The sequence below is a fragment of the Oryzias latipes genome, chromosome 23 (assembly GCF_002234675.1).
Source record: "Oryzias latipes chromosome 23, ASM223467v1".
Classification (NCBI taxonomy): Eukaryota; Metazoa; Chordata; class Actinopteri; order Beloniformes; family Adrianichthyidae; genus Oryzias; species Oryzias latipes.
The window spans coordinates 5,623,285-5,644,381 of NC_019881.2; the positions used below are offsets into that span (position 1 = coordinate 5,623,285).

The window sequence follows — 21,097 nt, forward strand, 5'->3', positions numbered from 1 at the left end:
AATGTAACACACCCAAACTGTCATTTATGGTTGTTGGGGAAGAGAAATGGTGTCAGTGTCAGACTCAGAATTATTTTGAAGACATTATAGAAAACAAACAAAAATGCAGACATTTTGAAAAAGTAGCAGTTTTCAGAGTAACAGCTGTTGTTTTGTGTGCTTCACAGAGGCGTCGTACACACTGCTGCTGTACGATGAGCTGCTGGAGTGGTCAGACCGGCCGCTCAGAGAGTTCCTCAACTACCCCATGCAGAGCGAATGGCAGAGAAAAGAGTATTTGCATATTACTATAATCCAGAACTTTGACAGGGGAAAGGTAAGACATGCAGAAATGTTGAATCGCAAATGTGTCATTCATGTCATGCCTAACCAAAAAAAAGAAAACAGTCAACTTGGCTAATCCTGTCCCTCGCTCCCCAAAAAGGCTGTGTCATACAGCCACTACGTACATTTTGCAAATTTTCCATGTGTGAATTGTCAGTCTTTCATGGTACATGTGTACTATACGTCATTTATAATTGGTTCTTTGGTTCATCATTCATCGATGTGCCCTGATGTCCGTTTCGGCCGACGGGTTTTTACGTGAATTTGGTTTTTAGCTGTTCAAACTTTTTGATCAGTTAAGAATTATGCAGTTTTACACATATTCAATGTAGTTTATACACAATTTTCATTTAAATCTTGTCCAACTGTGCGTGATTTTTCCAAGATACTTACACAAATGGCTTTTCATGACCGTTCCACCTATGTGGAAAGCCACCTTTTCATGCATGCTCTACTGATGTGTAGCTTAAATATCCTGTATACGCTGCATGCAAGTGGTTTATTCGTAATGCATCTGTCAAAATGTCACATAAAGACCACAGCTTTTCACACTTTTTCTACTTATATTCCCGCATGACAAATTTTCATCAGTGCTATATGCACAAAATGTACGGAGCGGCTGAGACATAAATCATCGTTTAGAAGGAATTTACATGTATATATAATATCAAACGAGGTGTAGACAGATAATTAGTATTATTATGCTAATTATATATATATATATATATATATATATATATATATATATATATATATATATATATATATATATATATATATATATATATATATATATGATGATATCAAACAAAGTGTAGACAGCTAATTAGTTTTATTAAGCTAACATATTTTCCAAAAAATTGACGAGATGATGTTGAGAAAACAAAACTAGTTCAAAAATGGTGCATTTATTTGAAAGCAAGTTGGTAAAGCCATGCATGTGTGTGTGCATGCATGTTACCTCAAGAAAGGAAAAGATATTTAGTATTTTGTTAGCCACCTCAAAGGTAAATATGCTAATATTAGCCAACCAAAAATCGATTCTCTTGGGAACATGTTTCTTGGTCATTATTAAAGTGATAAATGGAGTTAAACCAGTCTTCTGGTTAAGATGAAGGTCAGAGTTGGATCAGTTTGGTAAAAGGATTCTTTGGCATTCTGCTCAATTAGATACAAGTTTACTGTATCTAAATGAATACATTTTAAACGAAATAAATGCCTCAATAGTGAGACTGAATTCTGTTCTTTTTACATATATTTATAAAATAGATTGTAGTAGAAACAATATAGCAGTGGAAGCAATATAGTATTATATTATAGTAGTTACAATACTGAAATATAATACAGCAGCAGTTTTTATTTAATTAAGATGGTCATTTCACAGCCTTCATAAAACAAACCAGATCTTTTTTTCTGACTTAATAGCGCCCTCTACTGGAGCATTTCTGAAGTTTCAACGGCTAAAATGTGTCACGTGACCAAATCAAGTTTGTGCTTTTTCTGTGCAGTGTTGGGAGAACGGCATCATCCTGTGCAGGGAGCTCGCCGATCAGTACGAGTCTTACTATGACTACAGGAACTTAAGCAAAATGAGGGTAAGACAAAAATCCTCGTTGTAAAAATGAGACAGAAATAAAACAGGTTTCCATCATTTGTTTTGTAGTAAAAAAAAACAACTTTCTAATAAAGCTTTTTTTGGTTTTTAACTAAATGAAATGAAAAAAAGGCCCAGTGTTGTTTACCATTTATTTGTATTTGAGACTATGGCAAAGATTTCTTATTATAACAGAAATGTTTTGATGACATTTATAATGTTTAAACAATAAAACCTTTTTTTCAAGCAGTGATAATAGGAGATTCATTTTTTTAAGGTTTATGCCTTAAATGGCGATCAAAAAGTTTAACCAATATTTATGTATTCCTTTATTTAAATTAAAGATCTAAAAGAATGTCTCTCCTATTTCAAGTAAATTAATATCAATATCAATCAATATATATTGTTGGTTAATTTAGCTGACAGCGTTTTTGGATCAAACAAATAGAATTAAAATAATTTTGGGGCTAAGAGTGTTAAATATGACTGCTGTCAAAATAAAATCAACTTTTTATAAAATAAAAATCTGGATAAATGTGTTCTGTTGCCACACAGGTGTCAAACTTTATGACAGGAAAACAAAATCTAAACTAAGCAGACTAAAACACAAACATAAATACTATTGAGGAAAAAAAACCACACTTTTAATGGTTATAAAAAGAAGAATCAAAGTTAAAATGGAAATAATTCCTTTTTCCTTTTACTTTAAAATTCTACAATGTATAAATTCATGAAGCAAAGATTTCTGCTTTTTTCCCCCCCCAAATGACTTTAAATACGTAGACTGATTTTCTTTTTCTTCTGACAACCAAACCTTCTTTCGCTAGATGATGGAAGCCTCGCTTTATGACAAGATCATGGACCAGCAGAGATTGGAACCTGAGTTCTTCAGAGTCGGATTCTACGGAAAGAAGTTCCCTTTCTTCCTGCGGGTAACTACAAACTGTCCTTTCCGCTTGGAGGAGGAGTGAACTCCGCTCTGGTGGAAGTGACATTCAGCTTCTCCTCTTGTGCCGTGATGTAACACAACTTTGCAGCCGCAGTTGCGTTGTGCCGCCACTAGAGGTCAAACTCACCCCACCGACCGCTTGCCGGTTTCTGCTGCTCCCCCTGCAGAATAAGGAGTTTGTGTGCCGCGGCCACGATTACGAGAGGTTGGAGGCTTTCCAGCAGCGAATGCTCAACGAGTTCCCCCACGCCATCGCCATGCAGCACGTCAACCAGCCCGACCAGACCATATACCAGGCAGATGCTCAGTGTATCCTTGTCGAGGTTTTTGTCACAAAAAAGCAGCAGATGTGTGTATTTTTTTTTCCTTTTCCCTCCCGATACATACACATAACTGCCTGTAATGAGGCTCAATCCGCGGCACGCCATGCCACTTTCCCGCTTTCTGCTCGTCACAAATCAGCGGATCGTTCAGGAGCACACAAACATGCTGCACCGCATTCTATGCACGGGATCCAGACAGACATATGAGCCACAATCAATGTTCACAATGGAATTTAGTGGTTAAAAAAAAATCAAAAAAAAAATGAAGAAAGCAGCAACTCTGAAGCAGAAAATTCTTCAGTTTAGAAAAAATATATTCTTTGACTTTTATTTATAGCCTTTCTGCAGCTATTTATGCCTTGTGAATGTAGGTTGACGTATACACAGCCAGTCGCTACTGACAGAACGTGTAGGATTCAGCATGAAGATGTATGAAACGGCGTTCCGGCGATTAGCATTTCCTGGATCCGTGCCGTACATAAATCAAACTTGCATTAGGAAGCTGTCGTCATATCTGTGCAGCTTCATTCATATAAGATGTGCAGCTGGTTAATTATTCACACCAGTATATAGTGCAACTGTTGGCCTACATAGAAGTTAAAAGAAACCACAATGACAGAAAAACTGAGAGCTGCAGCCAATCAGAGTCAAATTTTTGTGTTGGCTTTGTTTGAAATGCGCTAATTTGGAGCCTTTTATTTTGAAAATCAATGCATTTTCACAGATTTTCCGTCTGAAACCATTTCGAATTTAAAATGAAGTTGTTGTTAGGTGTAAACAAACAAACAAACAAAACAGATGAAAATGCTGACACAAAGTTTCCACGTTGGAGGGATTTTTGTGACACTAACACGTCGATTAACTACAAAAAATGGATTAAAAACTTTTAGGCTGTTTTCAGCATCGTACATTATACATTATACATACACAAATCTTAACATTAATCCACTGCAGTGACATTTTGTTGCGATTTAAATAAATCAAATGGTTGATTTTGAAATGTTGTCGATGCATTGTATTGGGTAATCCAAAATTCCTCATCAATTTGAATTGATTGTGTATTGGTGATGTTTTGACCAACAAAAAACAAACAAACAAAATTAAATGTGATCAACAATCACCTAACTTTTTTTGGTATTTCAAGTTTTCCTTTGACAGACAGAGAAAAACACGTAAAAATAAAAGTAAAGCTTGATATTTTTTTAAGAAGTTAAAAAGCAAAAACTAGAAAAATCTGTTTCTCAACCTTTTGAAAATGAATCCTATTTAAGAAAAAAACAAAGACAAAACAAGGATGTCTTTTTGTTGCCTAAAACTAAAAGTTTATGTTTATTTGAGTTGCATTATTTATTTAGTCATTTTATGATCTAATATTTTCGGTTCTAAAGCATTTGCGACAATCTGTCTTAACACCAGCGATGAGTGTTGAACAGTTGGTCACACAGGTTGAAGTTAGTCACCAGTTCAGAAAAATTAAGTAAAAAAATTTAAAATTCTTTTTTTTTTTGGACATTGTTTTCTTACAATCATAATAAACCACACAATTTTTTCTTTTACATCTCAGGCTTAAAATAAAAATTAAAAACATAAAAGTCCGGAGAAATGGCTTTCATTGTCAATTTAATTTTATCCAGAAAGTTCTAGATTAACTTTTTTTATCGTTTGTTTTGGGCCTTTGTTGCTTATTTAAATACAAACTCTAAAATTCCGCTTCAATGTCTTTTATTCGATTAGCTCGGCTGCACCGAATCATGGCGTCCGTTTTATTGTTGACGTTAGATTTCTCTACTTTAATGCCAAATGCTTCGTCGATGCTAAGATGCATCTTCAGTTTGATTGATTGTTGACATGAACAGCTGCGGCCTGCGTTGGACACACGTGTTGCTCTTCACAATAATGGTCTAAAAGCACACTGCTGTTCTTCTCACATAACACCAATCAATACTCTCAGATTGCTCGCCCGATCATGAATCCTTTTTACAAACCTCCATGCACACCAGTTGATGTGTTCCAAACCGCCTTTCTTTATTTTCCAGCAGGTGAAGCCGCTCATCAGAGCCAGGTTTTTCACAATAAAGCTCCTTCACTGCACACACGGAAAAGCCTTACGGGCTTCTCTGCCTGTTTTTCCTCTCACTAGTCAAAAGCAGAAGCTTGTCCCGTACGTGAGCGCAGGGAACAAATTCAACCACCCTTTCAAATTGCATGTTTCCCCTGTCATGTCCTCACGGACAAGCCCCCCGATTCTCCATGTTCCTCTAGGTCACTGAAAAGGTCGTCCCACATAGGTCCCCTGCCTCCGTCGTGCTCTTTTTTTCTTTTTTTTTTCCTGACCCGCAATGCTGTCAGACCTGCAGATCTACGCGGTTACTCCCATCCCGGAAAGTCAGGATGTGCTGCAGAGAGACGGAGTGCCCGACAACATCAAGAGCTTCTACAAGTTTAATCACATTTGGAGATTCCGATATGACCGGCCCTTCCACAAGGGCACCAAAGACAAGGAGAACGAGTTTAAGGTAAATGCAGGGAGGATTTTATCGGCAGTCATACATGAAGCGTTGCAGCCACGCTTCGGTCCATTTAAAAGAAAAATCCTCCAGGATCCACTCTGATCATCTTTTCAGGGGTCTTTTGATTCTAATTGTGCTGTTTTCAACCAAAATGGAAAAAACTGCCATTTTCTAGCACATAGCTTCTGTAGAGCGGCAATAGTTTATTAGAAAGTCACCTCTTAGTTGTGGGTTGGACTGTTGGCGCAGAGCAACCCCGTCTCCCGTCCCTGAGAGCTTGAAGTACACTCAGCCTATTTTCCACATCACAGTTACAAGCTTTTCAACAAATTTTCGTCTTTGTGGATAAAGATATACTCATAAGCGTAATATTAATCTTAATTTTCTTTAGGCATGTCCTCTATCATGAGAAAAATGCCACGAGACCTTGTTAAAACCCCCAAACCACAATTTCTATCGGTGTAAGTCTTTACTATGTTACGTTTTTTTTCCTTAGAAACACCCAAACACCTTTTCTCTCTTCTTCTTCTTCTTCTTGGTTCTTTGTACGTTGGGATAGTTTGCATCAGCGTTCAGGTGTTAGTCCGTAGATAGTGAATGTTTTATTCATTGTGACTCCGGTATCAGTAATTACACCGAGAACCTCCAGCTGTAGTCAGAGCCGCGTAAAGCTTAGCGGGAATGAAGTCTTTACAACCTGATGGAGTCGCACAGCTGCGCACACTTTTAGAGCGCACACACCCCAACACACAGAGCCCAATATTATTCTCATAAATATTCAACTGTATTACACACACACACACCCTTTATGGCGTTCATCTCATCGCGCTTCCATCAAGGTTATTTGGGCAAATTTAAGCAGGATGCGTTGATTCTGTCAGGGCTTGATATCTCTGTCCCTCATGTGGGAATGAACTATCTACAGGAAATTCTACCATCAGACATCTTCAACCAAAAAAACCTAAAATCTTTTGGAAGGTTTCCAATTTTTATTTTTCTAATTTGACTTTGAGCTTTCCTGCTTTTTCAACCATTTTTTTTCTCCACCAAGCTGTGTTCAGGTGGGTTTCTTGGCTTTTAAAAGCACAAAATCAATAAACGGTAGCAGGGGTTGTGTAGTGACTCGGAAGACCCTTCTTCGGCGAGAGGACACCAGATCAATATTGCATATCAGCTCCCATCTGCTTTGTTGTAGTGTCCTAGAGCAAGACACAGGGTCCTAATCTAGACTTAAATTAAATTAAGCCCTCCTGGATCTGCACCTTGATCCTGGCTTCTATCTGCAGATCCCAGCAGGGAAACCACCTTCTGCTAATCTACAACATTTTAGATTATCAGGACAAAGTCCTTCACCGGAATAAGCTTTGTATAAAAAACGTACCATAGGCAAAGACTCTGCTTATCTAAAAGGCAAATATTAGTGTATTTTGCTTCAAATGTTGAAGTTTTAGGATGAAATACTAAAACATCCTATGTACTCCAATTGATTATGGTGATAGCCTTCAGTAAATACTCCGTTTTCCATAGTTCAAGTCTTGTCGGAGCGACCTTGTGAGATGCTGGCATCCTGACAGCCATTCTGCCTGACAGCATAAGTGCTCGAACATGAATGATGATGTAAGATATAGTGTGCGACGTGCAACCAGTGGGTCTTTGGCAGTTTGTGTGCTGATATCATGTTTCCCTGAAACTGTGTGTCGGTAATTAAATCATGTGCGGCCCCGCCAAGAGACCGAGCGCACGCTTGAATTTGATTGAAGCAGATATGGATTGGGGTTTTTTGTTTTGCTGAGCTGTGATCGGCTTGTCCTGTCTGCAGAGCCTGTGGGTGGAGAGGACGACCCTGACTCTGGTCCAGAGTCTTCCTGGCATATCTCGCTGGTTTGAAGTGGAGAAGAGAGAGCTGGTGAGTGCAAGCACCTGGGATGACCTAAAGACGCTTTTGTGGCACAAAAAGAACACTTAATCCATTAACTTGGTCTCAGTTTATGGGTATTAAAGTGTGTTTTTAAAAAATGAAGCCAGTACTTTCATGTATATAAAATTCTGTTTTGTCCAGTGACTGTATATGAGAACTGGGCCGAGTGAGCGTGATGTTACCCATAGAAAGTGAAACTTTTTTTCAAGCTACGGACGCCGCCATGCTGGAGTCAAACATTGTCAGTAAGCAGTGATTGGTCCAAGTCGGTTGGAGTCATCGTTTCTATGGCAACCGCTCTCTCCAATCAGGAGTGAGCTTGTTGAAAATCCACCCAACACACCACTTGAAAGCGTTCTCAGGAAAATCTGTAAATCAAACGTTTTGAACGTTTAACGTAAGACCACATACTATTATTGAGGCATCTGATTGGTCAGTTTATAACTTAAATAACTTGCAATACAGAAAAAATATGAATGACTATCCTGACCAATAGAATGACTGAGTACTGGCTGTTTATTTCCCTGTAGAATAGGATGGGATTTGGCTTCTTGGAGCGAGTGGGTACTTCCTATGCAGAAGGTGGGGGGAGGGGGTCGCTCAGGGCAGTTCTCATGTGTTTTGTCAAACAGAACAAAAACTGTTGCCAGAAGTTGGAGAAACCGACGTTGGATGGGTTGTAGGCAGAAACTAAATTCCAAATGGAAGCCATTTCTTCCTTCTTTTCCGTTGAACGTTTAAATGAGCTGCTGCCAAAAAGTTCACTGCTTCGTTTAAAGGCTGACAGGTAATATGATGGTTTGGATGTAGAACCTTATTCCCTGAGACAGTTATTTCTTCTTGACAAAGTTGTAGAGCCTGTTTAAGTCAATTTCAAGAATTGCAGAGAGCACTACCAGCTGAAATATTCTGATTTGTGGAATCTATCCGGGCTCAAACTACTGACTCTTTGACGAAACCATTAGGAGCACTAATGGCGTCTTTATTATAGTACTTTGAACAGATGCTCACCCCCCCCCGTATGCGTCGCCTCCAGGCTCAAGCTGAGATATCTTTTACACTTTATGGCTCTCCTTTTGGTGGCACACGCAGAAAAGAAAAACCATCAGCTCGGGGGGAAAAAAATCGTTTCCACAACCTTTCCTTTTCACAGGTGGAGGTGAGCCCGCTGGAAAACGCCATTGAAGTGATCGAAAACAAGAACTTGCAGCTGCGCACGCTGATCACGCAGTGTCAGAACCGGCAGATGCAGAACATCAACCCCCTCACCATGTGCCTCAATGGTGTCATCGATGCCGCCGTCAACGGGGGCCTGGCCCGCTATCAAGAGGTAGGGAAGGCTCGATGGAGGATGATGCGGAGGCCCAATGACATATGGATTGTCTAATGATGTATGAAGGCGGAATATGGGAAGTGTAGAGGCACCCAGTTTTGGGGGGAGGGAGGAGCAGAGGAACAGCTGGATGGATGGACGCATGAACGGCTGGGCGAAAGTTTGATCGGGTTTATGGATGAGTCAAGAGCGAGGGGATGGAAGCAGGAAAATGAGATGGATGGGTGATGTGGGAATGGGTGGATAGAAAAAGGGGTTTTGGCCAGTGGGCGGATGAGGAGAGAGGGGATCACATCAGTAAAAGAGTGACTAATAATACTTTAGAGTTGGAAATGTTGATGCTGCAGCTATAATATCATAAAAAAATTAAAAGATACAGGTTGAAAAAACATTTGCATCATATTCAAATAATTCTTGAAAGACTGCCAGATAATGTTTACATTCCAATTTTCCCAACTGAAGGAAAAAAAACAACTTTCAATCTATTCGAGGATATTATTTTTATCTTGAGAAAACGGAGTGGACTCGGCTCTGGGTTGCATAGCAACTGCTGTGGGTGTGTATGCCAGTGGTGCGTGTTTATGTTGTGTGCTTTTCTTGGAGGTGCATAAACTCTATAATTTTTAAAAGCAAAAGCCTCTCTTCATAAAAAAGGGTTTGAAGAGTGCAGACAAAAAATAATAAGGATACAATGATTGTACACACATTACAGCTGTACTGTATCAACGCTTTTACTTAGTACGCATACTAAGGTTTAAAAGATATAGATCTAGAAAAGGGTACGGGCTAGGGGTGTTTATAGTGTACAGTTGTAGTTTAGTATATTTAGTTAGCTGGTTTCATGTGAGGCTGCCCAAAGGGTAATTGGGTTTAGAGGTTACAGGTGATGTACGTGTTCAGCAGTGGTGGTGACAGGTGGCAGGATTCTTGCTCGTTTTCCAACATGTCCCTCTTTGGCATGTTCTAAGTGGCTGGACATGCCTGATCCAGATAATCAGCTGTGAGTATGGCAAGGATATCTTGAAAAGGTGCAGGCACACCAACCATTGAGGCTTAGTGTTACCCACTCCTTGTGTAAAAAGATTTGTAGAGTATACATTAAGCAAGTAAACAGGATATTATTGGTTCATGAAATTTAAAAAAAAGGAAAGGTACTTGGGTTTATATGGTATGAACTGAATAAGGGTAGGGAGTAACAGTCTTTCGAAGATACAGATGTTGGGAAAAGAAACTCCAAAAGGGTTTAAAAAGTAGCGATGTAGTAAGTGTAAAAGGTAAGATGTCTCTTAGGATACAGACAAAGTTAGTCAAGGTTTAAAAGGTACTGATATTGCAGGTGTCCAAGGGTTTATAGGGGTATACGTTCAGTAAAGGGTGCAGGGCAATAGGTTTTGTGAGGTACATGTGCTGTATGACTACAGGGTAATTGGGATTATATGGTATACTAGTCATACGTGAACAGAGTAAAAGGTTTCATGTACACACTAGGTCCATGGTAATAGGGTTTATAGGGTATGAATTTGGTAAGGGCAGTTATTAGCCGTTTTACTGGGTTATAGGATCAACAGGGTATAATATACATGTAGTAAAGCTACGTTCACACCGTCGAGGTGACACGCGTTCAAGAACGAGCTAAAAGTGCATTCTTGAATGTGCATTAAGCACATTCTATTCAGTGCATTCTGTTTCTTTTTCTTTTCTACTGTTTACTAGACAAGAGGCGTGGTGTGAAATGTTGGAAGCGGTGCAAATCTCACCAATCCTGCTCAAGGCTTTTTCTTTCACAGCTCTACTCCATGAGAAAAACTGGCACAAACCGCAATTTTTAATGTCTTTTTCATGATCAATTTCAAAACAGTTGGCACCTTCGTGAATGAAAGGGTCACCATCCATACATCACTACCAAATCAGAGTCCCTGTTGGTCAAAGTTTAGTTTGGTTTAACTTTCAACACGTGGTTTTGAATGTCGAGCCCGAAAATGTTCATAAAAACTTCGCAGCTATGCATGAACGCCAGAGTTTTGAACGTGGAAGCCAAAATTTACGTAGACTTTTGTTTGGAAGTGCTTCAAGCGTTGCTTAGGGCGGTGAGAAAGTAGCTCTAAGAGTACAAGATAAGGTTTCTAGGGTACAAACTTATTACAAGTACACTGTAATTGGTTTGGAGGATACAAAAATAACCTGGGATTTCCACCTTTGCTACAGTAAATCTTCTTTTGCTTGTTGGTTAAACCTTAAACTTCACTGTAAAATGCCATGTACTTGGATTGTTTTCTGCAAGCTGGACATATTTAACCATTTTTTCGAACAATCCACAGCTGACATCAACACTCATTTTTCTCTACAGGACAAATCCTGCAGCACCCTATGGCCCACGCCTTTAAATCTATTAATTTACTCTCGTAATGCCGATTGACAGCTGTGGAGGCTTGGCTACAAATGAGGGAGAAATTGTCATTATTAATATTCAGATTTATCGCTCTAGTTTGAGTCGAAACCCTTGAGGGGGGAATGCTGTCTGATTTATTTTCCTCTGCCATCAGCGTTCCTACTCTAATTGGACTCTGCTAATGATTAACTGAGCCACTCCATGGTGGGGTCTCACTCGACGCAGTCGGACTAAAAAATTTTATAATTTGTAAAGGATTATTGATCTTTTTCTTTTTTTTTTTAACTTCCATCTCCGGAGGCCTCAGGAGAGAAAAGTTCCTGATGAAATGCAGCACAACTGCCATAGAAATGACTACCTTTTTCTTTTCTTTTTTTCCTTTGGTCTGAAAAGATTGTCGTACTGTTGATGCTGTAAAATATTTGAAAGTGATTATCTGTGCAGCACGGTTTATTAGGAGAGGAAAACGCAATCGTGTAGAGTGCATACAAATTTGCTTCCTTGATAAACATTGCAGTCTAAGGTCTGGAATAATAAAACACCTTGAGGATTCTTGGTCTGTGAGTCATTTGATAGAGATAAACTTTTCTGATTGAACCTTGAGCATCGTTTGTCTTTGCCCGTCTCTTCAAAAAATGACAGCTCTGTCCTTGAGGGTTACTGTTCTGGACTTTTATTTCGTAAACACCCCCTTTACCTTTCGGTTCTTTGCCCCTGTTTTTAGTTTTTCCTCCCATGTTTCCCTCTGGGGCAGATTTGACGGCAGATTGCAAGACGCTCCTTTCATCAGCTTATCCTCTCTCCTCCTTTGTGTGCTCTGATGCCGACTGAAAAGGATTTGCTATAATCCATAGACACTTCACAAGCATTGATGCCAGTGTAAACAGCAAGAATCTAGCATTTAATATATGAAGATGACAAAACAAAAAAAGAAATAATCATTTACATGAGACAGAGCATCTTTTTATTTCATCAAATGTGTTTCGCCTTTGAGTTGTCTTGAAGGCAAATGTTAAACTAAGAGAATTAAAGCCGTCTGTGAGCCATAACCAATATGGAAGATGGTTTTCTACGATAGACAAACCCATTCCGGTTTGAGACCACTTTAAGAATGAAACCAATTCAAGCCCAGACACAGTTTTTTATTCCATAGCCATCACATTATGAAGTCAGCCTCATTTTATCATGTAGAATAGTTCAACTTAACAACAAAAATAAATATAATTACAGGCTAGTTTAAAGACATTTTTTCCCTTTGTGATTTTATTTTATTTCACATTTTTATAGTTTTTGGCCAAAAAGTGACATTTTTTAAAGCAATTTTGATCTTTTTTTTGTATTTGGAATAAAAGGGGGGAACCTTTTTTACTTCTATTGAAGCCTAATTAAAAACAAAAGTAACTCAACTTGGGGGTTTGTTACACAATCAAGAAGATAATTTAGTAAATAGAAACAAAGACGAAGTTGCAGCCAGATTTAAAAATGTTCTAATTCTTATAAAAATATTAGTGTTACGTGTAACCTCCCTCACTACTCCCCAACCCCTAAAGGACTCCCTGTAGTAAATGTGCTAGTGACATTTGTTGATATTTTTAATGCTACTAATAATATTACTACTAGTATTGGCGCTAATGCTACTATTACAGAACAAACTCCTTGGCTGTGTCCTAATTCCTAATTTTTTTCCTAACAAAAAAATCATAAAATGCCCTGGATTTTAACGCAATTCACAGAGTCACAGGTTATTTTAGTTTTTTTTTTTTGAAAACAGCAAATATGATTTAATCAATTTACAGAATAAAAACCTAATAGATAAAAATATTTGACAATTATTTATGAATCCACTGTGTTCTTATGATTAAAACTCAGATGATTTATAAAATATAAAAACATGTTTTTTTAAATGACAAATTGTTCAAATGCAATGCACTGGGATCTATATTTGCTATTTTAATGTGCATTTATGTGCATTTTGGACCTCTAGGAAATTTCCAGGGCACTTGATTTTGGAATCGTAGATTTGGGCAGCTCTACAAAATGGTGAACGTGCTAAATAACACACTAAGTAGCGAGTAGTGAAAACAAATTGGACAATAAATCATCTCAAACACACCTAGATTTTAAAATGTTATAAACTAACATACAAATCGGAGTATGATCATAATTTCCCGTAACTGTAAGACCTGTTTGCTCTTTCAAATGTTTTGGATTTTGGGAAAGAGTGAAGTTTGATGACCAGCCAAAAAAAGTGGACAACTTTCAGTTCAAGAACTTGCTTCAAACTGTTGTTTTATCCAGTGATATAAACTATAGGAAAAGGTGAAAAGAAGAGTGACATTGACCAAGCTTTTCAAACTTACTGTCAAACAAACTTTTTAAACCAAAAATTGCATTTTGAAGTCTACTATATTCTTGTGGGGTTTTAAAAAATGTATTTTATGCTTTGTAAGCCTCTTCTTTAGTCTTTGACCTTTATTTTAACACAAAACAAAACCCAGTTAGAAAGTCAGTTCAGTACGTTGGCTCAGTTTTCCTTCAAGTTTTGAAGGACTTGACAAAAGTGCACACATTTCCTGACTCAGTTCCTGCGGGATTCGAGTAACACGGCAGCAAGAAAGCTTGTGGTTTGCTGCCTCCACTAACGTTGTGCGTTTTGTCCCCCCCACGCAGGCCTTTTTTGCCAAGGACTACATCATGAATCACCCGGAGGATGGCGATAAGATTGGGCGCCTGCGAGAACTCATGTTTGAGCAGGTCAGGAATGAGAGATGCCCAGGGACAAATGTGCAAATAATCCCCCCCCCCCCCCCCCCCCCCAAAAAAAAAAAAAAAAAGAAAAAAAGATGAAAGCAATAAAAACCCCTTTCTGTTTGGATTTTGGTACTCCAGGCACACATTTTGGAGTACGGCCTCGCCGTGCATGAGAAGTTTGTTCCACAAGACATGAGACCTCTACACAAGAAGCTAGTGGATCAGTTCCATCTAATGAAATCCAGTCTGGGCATACAGGTAGGCTGCAGTCATTGTCGTTTCATTTGAAACATTTAGAAAATGTTTCAAACTCTTGGATTCAAATTTATAAAAAAAACAGAAAACTATAACTCTTATTTTCTTAGAAATACAGCTTTTTTTTTTACACTATATACACTCTAGCTGTCTCCTGAATTTCAAAGAAAAAAACCCAAAAGGCAGCTGTGTTTAGAGCTCAGAGTAAATGACCCCAACACTTCTAAAGGGGAATTTTACCCTTCATTAAACAGCATTCCATCATCAACATATAGCGTGGTCTGTTTACATGCCTCACTCTGGCTTCAAGAAACATTTAATCATGTGCACTTGTTCTTTTTTTTAACCACCCTCAATTTGCGAACCTCAGGAGTTCCCGGCTTACGTGCGAGCGAGCCCCGTGCCCTTCACGAATGGCAGCCCTCGATCCTGCCGGAACTCAGTTCCAAGCATCGTTAGCACAGACGCCAGCAGAGGGGTCGCAAGGCGGAGGTAAGAATAGTTTTCCACCAAAATGAAGCTTCCGTCATTCAAGATCTACTACGAACCCCCGTAATGTCAAATACTTTAAAGACCCACTCAGATGAAAACTGTTTTTAACATGTTCTTAAGGTAATTTTCAGATGATTGAGGAGATGTTTAAAGAAAATAAGCGTAAAATTACATTTTTGAGTATTTCTTCATTCAAATTGTTGTGAATCAGGAGCAGATGAAAAAAGCTGTTTAAAATAAGTGTGTCTGCATTGTAGAAAATACACTGCTCCATTCCATTTTGATGCATCCACTTATGGACGACTTGATCCATGTTTGTCTTTGTTTGGCTCCGACATTGCTCACTGTTTTTGTTGCACTGATAATGTTAGGTTGGGGTTGTGAGGGGCTGTAAGCTAGCGGGAGAGCATGTGAACAGAAAGCTTTTAGCAACTGGAAGGAGGGGGAGAGTCGCTCTGTGCTACAATTAACCCTCAACTCAGAGATATTCTAAGGATTTACTACCGCTCAACAGAAACTTTATCCTAGACAATAGCAGTTTTTCTAAATTATTATTATTATTTTGGCTAAAAACGGCATAATCCAAATAAAAAGACCAACGGGAACACTTTGAAAATAGATCTAAAGACAGAGTGGGTCTTTAAAATTTGTAAATTGTAAAGCTTGAAAAAGTTTTACAGATTTAAGCCCCTCCCCCAGCCATCACCATCTTTCTATGGACTGCCCTTTACTGCTGACCTTTGCCTCCATCTCACCTTTTTGGAGTTTTTACCTCATGTGTCCCAGCGGTGCTTTGAAGGCCACACTCAGCGACCTTTTTCTCCTCCTTCTGCAGTCTTTCACTGACATGGTTCGATGTTGGCATATAATAGGCGGGGGCGTCTGGCTGGCTGGCACCCAGAGGGATACCTCTGTGTGGCTGCTGTGAGGCCAACAGGCAGACTGTGTGGGTGTGTGTGTGTGTGTGTGTGTGTTTTGATGTGTTCAATGACCCTTCCACTCCCTGTACCTGCGACATTCTCCCTGCACCGTCTGATCCCACGGGGCACAGAAAGATGGGGACACGCACATTACTTCAATCTCCCAGTGACATTTCACGTATCCACCAGAGTTTTGATTTCATCCTTTTCTAAACTATGATCTGAAAACCCGAGGATGTCTTTTTCCCTCCCTCTTTTCTTTGCCTTTTAGCAAACTGCCGCATCAATATTTTTTTTCCTAATCTGACATCTCCTGTCTTTCTCTTTGTGTTTTCTCCCACTTTGCTTTATGACTTTTTTTTTTTTTTTTTAAATCGGCCTTGCCGCTCTTCATTCTCGATTCTCGGTGAGTGAAATCTCTCAAAGCAAATGAAACATAACGTAACCCTGTTAGCTTTTATCAAAAAACCACCAAGACCGTCTCTCTCTGTCTTTGAAGTTGGAGCAGCTACCCCGCCGTCAACCGCTATTCCTCCTCCTCTCTATCGTCACAAGCCTCCAACGAGGTCAGTAATATCACGGGACAGTCAGAGAGCTCTGATGAAGTCTTCAACATGCAGGTAGGCCTCCTTCACTCCAAACACTTCGTACACACTCCTTAAGTAGTTGATTTTCCAGATTTTTCTCTTGTACTCCCCATAGGTTTGGCTTAAAACACTGTTTTTGTTTTTTACCCTCTTTCTCCCCCTCACCCGACCTTTTATCTTCCCTGTTCCATATTTGGGGCTCTGTCCGCTCTGGCAAATTGTCACGATTACATCAAATAAAGACACGCTTCTTTGTCTGGGCCGTTCAGGGAGCCCGAATCTAATCTAAACTAGATTTGGGCAATTCGCAGAGCTGCCGACAACTTCTGGCAAGCAGTCTGCTGCACCTGGAAGGCCTAAGTGAGGAGAGAAACCCGGCAGGAAAAGGCTGTTGTCAGGATACTGACGGCGCCATTTATGGAATTAGAATCGAACGCCTTTGCTTTCGCAAACAATTTACACTAAAGTAGTAGAAAGAGAATTGATATGAAGATGAAATTAGCTGAATGCATTTGGTTTCATACTATTTTTTTGGCATCATGTTGATGTTATTACTTAGTTTACCACAAAATAATAGTAAAAGCTATTTAGGAGATATCAGAAAAAACTGTACAGCTGTAATGATTAAGAGGCAAAACCGATTCTAATGAGCTTTTGAGTTGTATAAAAAAATCTTGTGGATTTTTTTCAATTCAGAGCTAACCTCATTATGGCTAATACTAGCATGGAATTGTCCTATGATATTTTCTACACAGTACTATAAAGAAAGATGCAATTAAAGAACAGAAAAGTGGGAAAAGTGAAAACAGAAAAACAAGTGATAAAAGAAACGAAGCCTCATAAACCATTAAAGCCTTTCGTCTGCTTCAAAAATGTTCTTAACTTTAAAGCTTCAAATTAACTAAGGACAGGGACATCTGGTGGTTAACTGCAGGTATAGCAAGCTCAGTTGAAGGGCTATAAGCTAGCAGGAGAGAGTGTACTTTAACCCTTGTGCTATCTTAGATGACCCCACCTCACATTGACGTGTTCTCCCTACCATGACAAAGGTGGATAAAGGTGGAAAGATTTCCTGTAATCCATGAACACCAGTGAAGATCACAAATCATTGAAGAAGAAAGGTTCAGAGCACTGTCTAGTGGGTCTAGATCAGTGTTTTTCAACCAGTGCGCCGTGGGAGATGGTCAAGTGCGCCGTGGAGAAATTGCCCTCATTAACTGATCTAAAAATATTTCCCATCTCCAGGAAATCAGCTCTTTGTTCATCCAAACAGGCCCTGATAAAACACTGAGTAATTAGGAATATAAAAGATCTTAAAATTACTTTTTCTTTGTGTTTATTTAATTCTATTAAAGACATTTTGATAAGAATCACGGTACCGCGATTTAGCCGCAGCTATAAATGTGTAAGGAAAAGTCCCGCCCCTTTAACTGTCTTCGCCAATCATTCTTGAAGGCTTAATCACATGTCATCAGTCTGACCAATCAGAAGTGGTTAAAGTCTTCACTTCCTTGTTCTTAATTCTGCTGATAAAGTCGCTCAGTTCTAACAAAAATACCAGCTAGAGCTCGTCTTTAGCTGGTGGTTCATCTCTTAGAAAAAACAGCCGCAACTTCCTGATTTTTCTGCCACAATTATCACAAAAATACACGTGAGATTGCGCGGGGGGGGGCTGTCGATCAATACAGACCATGAATTTCTGCTTTTTTTTTTTTTTGGATGCTGGTGTGCCGCGGGATTTTTGCCAGGGTTAAAGTGTGCCGTGGCTCAAAAAAGGTTGAAAAAGTGCCTAGGATAGCACAAGGGTTAAAGCCCAAAGTGCTTTACAGTTTCAGTCCCATTCACCCCATTTACAAACTGCTAGTGGCTCCGCTGCGAAACACTGGCGCCAACCTGTAACCACCAGGACAAATGTGGAAATGTAGAAAACTAAGTTTTTATACTATGTATTCATTCAAGTTCTCCTTTTGTTTAAGAGTTTAAACCATTAATGATGTGAACACTCATTTTTATAACAAAGAAAAATTGGTTACTGAATAAAAATTTGAAAACATAATTGAGACAAATGGATCCTGTCAATTTGAATAGGATCAGTACAGAAGTTTAGGGCTCATTCCTGAAGGCAGACTGTTTTCTGCAGTAAATGAAGTGTTTGCATTATAATGCTGCAGAAGACGCGCTGCAGCTTTGCATATGTGTGGAGTGTAAAGCAGGTGTGTGCATCAAACATAAAGCGGGGGTGCAGTCTCCTTGACTGTCATCCGTCTGACGGAATTAGCCGCATGTTTTTCTTCCAAATCAGTGTTTTCCCCTCTTTTGCTTCCACAATGCTTTGCGAAAGTGCACACAAGGACGGGAATAAACGGGTGAACTGTCATGAGGGAAGTGAAGGTGGAATGAATTCATTGAACAATGGCTGTGTGAAAAAAAAGCCAAGCTGAAGATTTTTTTTGGTTTTTTTGTGTCCTGCAGCACAAAAACTGTTCTGTTCTTCCCATCAGAAGGTCAAAACCCAAATAGATGCTGCCAAAACAATAACGACTAATTGAAAAATGGTAGCTTAGGCAACAGTTCAAAGAAAGTTATAAAAAAAACAAACTGTTAGTAGTTATATTTTGCCGGTTGTGTGGCTACAAATGTTTTTTTTCTTTCTCAAATGCAGCCCAGTCCGTCTACCTCAAGCCTCAGCTCCAACCATTCTGCCTCACCCAACGTCACCAGCTCGGCCCCGTCCAGTGCCAGAGGTATTGTGACTTTTTCTTCATCCCCTTACACGCTGCAGGCTTGCAGTGGGGCTTTTTGATCCCGAGTGACTCATCCCGAGGAAGCGGACCGAGAGGTCCGGCAAGACGGCCTTTAACCTGTAACCTCAGTGAGATACAATGTTCTCTCTAACCGCCACGGCAGATGCTTGTCTGATAAGGTTAGCGAGGTTAGATCGGTGCACGGGTTGTGTGCAGGAGGACGTGGACGGGATAAAAGAGGAGAAAGGAAGAAAGGAGCTGAAAGCAACAAGCAAAACTGACGACAAGATGGGACGAAGAACGATATATTCTATAGATCTCTCCAGACAAGGAATCTTCCCTGTGTGTTTCTGTCCAATCCCTATCATCGCCAGTAAGGAGATATGAAGACACTGACCACATGCACACTCCCACTGTGGCAAGCTGATGTCGGCAGGTGGAGGAGCCCCTATAAAACTGCCCTCTGTTGACTCCTGAGAGTTATTGCCAAAGCGGCGTTATCTGAAGGTAGCTAGCGATTGGCATCTCATAGTCGTATGGTAGCGTATTAGTTAATGATGGATGAAGACGCGCATGGTATGGGGACGCAGAGGGGGCGTGCTGAGAGCGTGAGGCGTTTCCGTGGCAGTGTGAGCTTTTGCATTTATTTCCGCGCTTGTGCTGCAAATGCGATCCTGCCGAGTCGTAGCTCAAGTTCCAACTGTCATTGTCCACTGTAGACGAGAGAGGGTGAGGGAATGAGGTTAGAGGGAATGGGATGGCGGGGGGGCATTTATCATCTTGTGTAGCTAGTGAGGCTGAAAAAATGGTGGAGAGGCTTTCGGCTGGGGAGAGAAGAGAAGAGAGGGTGGCCTTTCCTGATTGCCAGTATTTGTGGTAATAGTGTAACACCTTCTCCTGTTTGGACCTTTATGTGCTCGGGCATACTGGTGTATGTGTGTGTGTTTGTTTGTGTGTGTGCGTGTGTGTGTGTGTGCGCACACCTTTAACATCCCATTCCATTCTTTCCAGGTTCACCTCAAATGGCAGAGAAACACAAGCACGCCCGAGAAAACGCGTGTTTGTCTCCACGGGAGAGGCCGGTCAGTGCCATATTCCCCAATCCTCACGACGCCACACAGGTTGGCACACACGAGTAAACACACTAAACACTCTTTGACATCATGCTCATGTACATTTATCTAAAAGCAAATCACAAAAAGCATTTTTACAATCTTCCTGTTCTTTCACATGGTCCTGCAACAAAGCAGTTGTCATCATGAAACCACCTCTGCGGTTTTAAACCTTACAGATTTTACGCACCATCAAGGAATAGCCTATTTTCAAAATGTCATTTATAAGAGGCACCAAACTATAGGACTGACTGATTGAGCGAGACAAAATAGTCAGAGATAAATCCATCAGTCAGTCACACTTTTTTTCTAGAACTTGTTTGTGACACGCTAAACGTTAGCGTATTTACAACACCTGTAACCTTTAACCTTGTTAGTAACACATAAAAAATACAAACACTGCTACACATTAGCATATTTACAATAACACCCAAACTTGTTTATAATTATTGACATTGCAAGGTTTTTCTGTTAGACTCAAAGGCTGAAGGTTTGATTATATTTATTAAAATACGTTTTTCAAACGAATCCATCTCCTGTAGGTTTCAAAAATAAAAGCATAATTTTTTTTTCAAACGAATCCATCTCCTGTAGGTAGCATAATTTTTTACTTTTACTTTACTTTTTCTACGTTTTCTAAAAGGAAAAATTGGTCGAGGTGTTTAAGCTTTCAATTATCTGTTAGGGTATCTGACCATAATAACCTGCCAATTGAGAATGAATGGCGGGGCCATGCATGGCTAGAACCGAATTCACGTCACTACTCACTACTTAGTGCGCTATACATTGCGTTCACCATTTTTTAGCGAGCTACAATCCTAAAGCAAAGTGTCCTACAAATTTTCCAGAAGTCTCTACCCAAAACTAGTGTGCATCGCTGCTCACTAGCTTGGCGA

General features: G+C 39.7%; 1 protein-coding gene across 4 annotated transcripts in view; it reads left to right on the forward strand.

Annotated features, from left to right (window-relative positions):
• Positions 1 to 21,097, forward strand: part of dock4 (dedicator of cytokinesis 4) — a 152,657-nt gene that overhangs the window by 116,571 nt on the left and 14,989 nt on the right. For 3 of the 4 annotated variants that reach the window (XM_011490916.3, XM_020714319.2, XM_011490917.3), the window contains 13 exons: positions 168 to 316; positions 1,833 to 1,919; positions 2,746 to 2,850; positions 3,035 to 3,176; positions 5,540 to 5,706; positions 7,520 to 7,606; positions 8,772 to 8,948; positions 14,011 to 14,094; positions 14,230 to 14,349; positions 14,717 to 14,838; positions 16,258 to 16,378; positions 19,008 to 19,089; positions 20,101 to 20,210. In XM_011490916.3, the coding sequence (XP_011489218.1) occupies positions 168 to 316; positions 1,833 to 1,919; positions 2,746 to 2,850; positions 3,035 to 3,176; positions 5,540 to 5,706; positions 7,520 to 7,606; positions 8,772 to 8,948; positions 14,011 to 14,094; positions 14,230 to 14,349; positions 14,717 to 14,838; positions 16,258 to 16,378; positions 19,008 to 19,089; positions 20,101 to 20,210 (1,553 nt within the window). The remainder of the gene's footprint in view (positions 1 to 167; positions 317 to 1,832; positions 1,920 to 2,745; positions 2,851 to 3,034; positions 3,177 to 5,539; positions 5,707 to 7,519; positions 7,607 to 8,771; positions 8,949 to 14,010; positions 14,095 to 14,229; positions 14,350 to 14,716; positions 14,839 to 16,257; positions 16,379 to 19,007; positions 19,090 to 20,100; positions 20,211 to 21,097) is intronic. The other variant, XM_020714318.2, reaches the window with a different exon arrangement.